This window comes from Athene cunicularia (assembly GCF_003259725.1).
Source record: "Athene cunicularia isolate RWA chromosome 20 unlocalized genomic scaffold, athCun1 chr20_part1, whole genome shotgun sequence".
NCBI classification, from domain to species: Eukaryota; Metazoa; Chordata; class Aves; order Strigiformes; family Strigidae; genus Athene; species Athene cunicularia.
The window spans coordinates 11277407-11282787 of NW_020799125.1; the positions used below are offsets into that span (position 1 = coordinate 11277407).

A 5381-nucleotide genomic window follows, 5' to 3' on the forward strand; every position below is an offset into this window, starting at 1 on the left:
GGCAAGGGCTGCGCCTTCGGGCCTTTCCGTATCCTAACGGCACGAGCGGCTCCCGGCGGGTAAGAGCCCGCGCGGCCGGGCAGCCGCAGAGCGACGGTGCTGAGGAAACCCGCTGCTCGGTTCCTCAGGTGTGACGGGCGCGGCCTTCCCCTCCGGGCCGGCGGAAAAGGGTGAAATACGGATAACGCGGGCCCGGGGAATGCGTGAGCCAAGCCTGCCAGGAACTGCTGGTACTACAATGGAGTGTAAAACCTGGGGGAAAACCTAGGATTAGCGGGGTTAAAGACCGCCTACTGAAAGCACTTGTCTCAGATGAAGCTATTCGCTTCCCTACGCCACGCAGAGGGTTCCTTCGCACCAGCGGTGCCTTACCACAGGCTCATTACAAAGTTATTGAATCAAACCCGGTGTAGACTTTGAGTTAACTAAGTATAGGCTGGAGTGGAGAAAAAAAATAACAAACAGCTTCTAATAAGTTTAGTAATGCTGTCAAAAAATCATGCTTATAGAAAATATATACAAAAATATATAATCACTTTATATTCTTACTAATCATTCTCCATGAATAACAACACACTAGCAGTGCAGTTGTGGTGATTTACACAGACTGCAGTTCACAACACTGTACCTCCACTGTCACTTTGTATGCTAAGTAGGTAACCACGTGAAAAAGAGATTATTCAGATATAATTAAAGACATTCTTAAAATTCTAGTTATTTATTTCAATGTACTTTTAAGATTAAGTCCACTCTCAAACACAACTCACTACATTATTTTGTATTATTGGTATATTAGAAACTGTTGAAAAAAAGCCCTACTAATGGCACATGGAGAGAGTTGCCTATTAATGAGATGAATAACAAAGTTAAAAACTTTTATTTGAGAAAACATAATACAGATATTATTGTGAAAATAAGATTTTGTAAGCAATTATTTTGCATAGACTAAAACACCATATGTTTTATGTGTATGGAAAATAAGAATAAAAAGGTATATTTCAAACTTCTTTACATCTGGTTAAAAGATAAGACTACTGAATATTTACAGATTAGGACAGTCAAAACTATTACATTGCCATGACTGTAAGCGCAGAAGCAAAAGGGTGCAGATTAGTTGTATCCTAATCAGTACACTATGGCACTGTCCATAAAGGGTATTTTTGTAAGCTCCACATGTCCAGTTTAATGTTGTCCTGCAGATGTTCAGCATGGAACCAGATGAAATTCCCCAGCTGAGTTTTAACCCTCCCCCTTGAAGCCCAGAACCCACAAGACACTTACACAAGCATATATCTGACTGAGAGCCTCAAGAACAACTCAGGAAATGGTGCACCTTTGCTTTGGCCACAGCTACCGTGGTTGGGCTGAGAGTTTCTGCACTAGCAGGCTGCTGGAACTTTAGTGTCTCTATTTACAAATGTTTGGGAGGACAGTTTGTTCATTTGTGGGTTTTGTTTTTTTTTTTCCTCCAGAAGTGGATGGATTTTTATTTTTTAAAAATCTAGCTTGTATGAAACCATAAAAATAAACTGTTCTATTTCTGACTTCCATGTTATTTCATGGCTGGTGAAAGTAAGGCTTTTGAGAAGTAGCAGCAGCTTCACAGATTTCAGATCTACTCAGTTTTCCCATAAGATCAGACAGCAGTAATAACCATAAAGAAACCCAAAAGTATGTATAGTAATATATAATAATGCCAAGAAAATGGTCACATTTGGCTCTGTACAAACATAGTAGGTTCTTAGGAATACTATGCCTTGCATGCATTTATTGCATGATGTCCAACAACACAAGTATCCTTATAATTGTAAAGAAAAGGTAATTTGAAATTCAGTCATTGCGAAAGCCTTGTTTGCCTGACATGTTAGCTCGTTCTGCCTGGCAGCACAGCTTTGTGTAAAGAAAAGGTAACATTTGAGGACTACTAGCATGGTACTGTCTACTAGTTTCTAGATTATGATTACTTCTGTGTCATGAAACGGTCTGTGGAGAGTTCATGCAACACAAGACTAAACAGACTGATTTCAGAGCTGTACAGCAGACCTGATATTAATCTTTGGAAGAGTTTTAAGTAGTAGTATTTTCTATACCTAGATTCCTTACAAAAAGGTTTGAGCTACTGAGCTAAGACACTGCTAACCCATCAGCTTTAAAACATGTAAGAATAGGTTGAAAAATGAAAATCTGACAGAATACTAGAAGTCAATAACGGCTTTCTAGGTGTTAGAGTATTTTTTTAAAACACATCTGAGCCTAAGACAATGCCATAATTGTATCTGTTGCTCTGCATTACAGTGGTCTTCAAACAAAACCACAATTCCAGTATCACTTTCTCTCAGTTCAAGGTTTGTTTCCCAGCTCTCTCACAAACATACTGTAAAACAGTACTGGACATGGACGGCTGGATGTGCCTCCTGAGGTTCTGCTTCTCGCACCGAGTGAACGTGCAATTCATCTCTCTACGATCCAGTGTGGCCTCATAACTAGAGAGCCATTCCTCTTAGTCAGTGGCGGAGAGGCATGCATTGCATTATTTGACATATAGACTGCCTCCCTTGAGGCATGCAGCCAGCTTCGCTTCCTTTTTAGATTTCCTACAAATGCTCTAAGATAAAAAAACTCCATTCCTAGGAAGTTTTCCCTGGTTGAGTCTCTGGAAGCCACTGTTATCCTGACCAGCTGGTCCAACACCGTGTTCTTCTTGCAGCTGGATAACTCTTTGAGGTTGATAGGCTTTGACCGTGAATAAAGAATCCGAAATTCCAGGTCAAAGTGTGCAACCACAGGGCCTGACAGAATCAAAATGTTACTGCTGTTCAGCTTCCCATCCATCCACGTAAAACTAGAAAAGGAAGAAGGAGAAAACTCTGAGTTAATCAAAAATAAATAGTAAACAAAGTATTAAACTGAAAATTCTCTTTCATCACATTTTGTTAAATTGTTCTTACAATGCAAATTATGAGCAGCATGCTCTTTTTAGGACAAACATTACACAAAAACCCTGATAAGGAAAGCAGTTTTGCAAAATGGCTATTTTTCCTTTCCATGTAAAGAAACCGTGTTAAGCAACAGAAAGAAATTGGCACTTGCCTGTAGGAGCCTGTTGTCACTCTAATGCCATCAATTAACATGAACTTTTCACGGACTTTTCCAACAATTTTGGCACCAGACCTCGTGTAGTATGTTTTCCCAGTGATATTTCGAATTCTCATCAGCTGTTAAAGATATGGCAAGTGTCACGTGGATTTCAAAGTTAAATGCTTGCATGTAAAGGAGTAATGCACAAGAATAAGGATCCCTGATGAACTAGCAAAGGTTGCTGCACAGTGCCACAAGATCCAGCCTCTAGGAACCAAATGATAATTTTGTCTTGTTTTAGTAGGCAAAGAGGTGGCATTAAGGGGCAAACCCATACATTGATTGTGCAGAATGCGACTGTAAAAACTCCTGTTGCCTAACCTTGGAGGGACTCAAACTCCACAGACTCCTGACAACCTGCTTCTCCACCAGCCTTCAAAGTCTCAGCAAGCCTGAGCAACTCCAGTCATGCTTTAGCAACTGGACATTCCTCCTGCCTTTCCTTGAATAGTCAATATTTGTGGTCAGAAAGCACCTGTAACATCCACCTGTAAAGATTTTGATTTTTCTATTAATTGCCTTCTTATGTAAGAATGGTTAAATCTTCCAAGAAAGAGCTAGAGCTACATAAACCCCATTTAGTGGCAGCAGGCATAATAATTTCCTCTTTTGATAGCTCAAAGATTACAGTCATAAGAGGATCAACTCTCTATCCCTATAAATACAACAAGGCTCACCTTTTCCTGTTCGAGGTCAACTCCCAGATCCTTGCACATTTTTAGAAAGTGGGAAAATGAAGACTGATCTAGAAGGATATATGCTTTAACTTGCCGCTGGCTACAAGCTTCCAAAAGGTCTTTGAAGATATCAGTATCTGTGAAGGAATCCATAACCAGGGCAATCATCTGCAACAAGTTTCAGAAGAGATCATTAGGCTGTTTCCAACAGCATCCCAAGGGAGATGGCACATGAGGAATTTGACTTTAAAATTAAATATTCTGACCCCTCCCTCTTTTTTTTTTTCGTAGTGGTAATGGAACATGGTACAATCTTCTGTGATATGGTATATTCTTCTGTTGATCACAGCACTGCTGAAACATTTAACAGACATATAAGAAAGAGAAGAGAAAGGAAAAATAACTAATTGGAATAAAGTTCTGTGAAGAGAATGGTATTTTGGTAAAGGTGATTACTGAGTATGGCACACTGTAGAGGAGACACAATATACATCGCCCATTCATTATGATCACTTACTCGTGTCCCTGTATAGTTAAATATAAAAAAAATATGTATTGAATTTATGGACAGAAATTGTTGTTAAAGATTATTTGCCCCAATTTGTTGTCACTTGCTGATTTATAACAGATAACATCATTTAAGATTTTTATTACTGCATCGTAGAATTTCATTTTTTACTATAATGTCAGCAGCAAGCATTGAAGTTTCTTTTGCCAGGATCTGTATCTTTTTTGGTTCAATAGGTATGAACAACCCAGCCTGAAAGACTGTTGTAGAAAGACACCTTTTCTCTATTTAGAAATCAGAGTTCATCACTAGTTAGAAGCATCGATAGCCCCTGCATCTGTTCAGTACCATGTTGCTCATGGTTTTTTAATTAAGGTTGTACAAAGGTCTTCCCTTTTTTACCACATAATTTCACTTTCAAGAAGAAATTACAGAAATCTGAGCATTTTCTCCTTTTCTCCACCTGTAGAGCAGTGCCAAGGCAGCAGGAGACTCAACACCTCTCCAAAAACCGAAGCGAGCTGATAGAAAAAGTATTTTGCATCAGAAAAGAAAGACATTGCTGTCAGCCTCTGCAGCTACATCAGTAACTTTTGGTGTAATAGGAGCAAGGAGTTGATGGTGGAGGTGTTTGGTGGGGCAGAGAATATCTCAGAAGAACCAGAACGGTGGTAAAATAAACGTATCGCTTCAGGTTTCCTCCTCGCCCTGAGATATGGCAAAAACAGGGGTCTAGTTCTGTGTTAAACAAACTTGGTGTCCGATTCCTAGGCAAGAGGGTTTTTTTGTGAGGACAGATGTGTTTTCCTCAAAAGCATTGCCTGACAAAAAAGGTGAGCTTATTTCCAGAGTCCTTCGAACTTCTCAAATATGAAAAGAAACAGTGTCTGACTGCTCTTGGTATCTCACCTGCCCACTTAAAATTTGTATCTTAAAGATACAAATGAAAAACATGAAGTTTGTCTTCAAGTTATTCAGATTCTCACGCGATTTCATGCTAAGATCTGGGTACTCGCCCAAGCTCCCCAGGGAGCCAGCTCCTGCCCTCGCAGGTCTGT

General features: G+C 39.8%; 1 protein-coding gene across 1 annotated transcript; it reads right to left on the minus strand.

Moving 5' to 3' along the window:
* Positions 1 to 107: 107 nt before the first annotated feature.
* LOC113487588 (protein FAM83D-B-like) lies at positions 108 to 5202 on the minus strand. Its single transcript, XM_026862264.1, has 3 exons — positions 3816 to 5202; positions 3091 to 3215; positions 108 to 2842 (listed from the first exon to the last, which is right to left on the minus strand). Exons 1-3 carry the CDS (start codon positions 3981 to 3983, stop codon positions 2452 to 2454), a joined length of 684 nt encoding a protein of 227 aa, XP_026718065.1. The 5' UTR covers positions 3984 to 5202; the 3' UTR covers positions 108 to 2451.
* Positions 5203 to 5381: the final 179 nt, after the last annotated feature.

What these genes read in the sequence shown, in the direction of transcription:
- LOC113487588 (XM_026862264.1), bottom strand. Translation starts at nt 3,983, where the DNA reads ATGATTGCCCTGGTTATGGATTCCTTCACAGATACTGATATCTTCAAA. An exon ending in TTGACCTCGAACAGGAAAAG is followed by an intron (nt 3,216 to 3,815) that starts GTGAGCCTTGTT and finishes TATCTTTAACAG; the next exon opens with CTGATGAGAATTCGAAATAT. An exon ending in GTGACAACAGGCTCCTACAG is followed by an intron (nt 2,843 to 3,090) that starts GCAAGTGCCAAT and finishes TTCCTTTTCTAG; the next exon opens with TTTTACGTGGATGGATGGGA.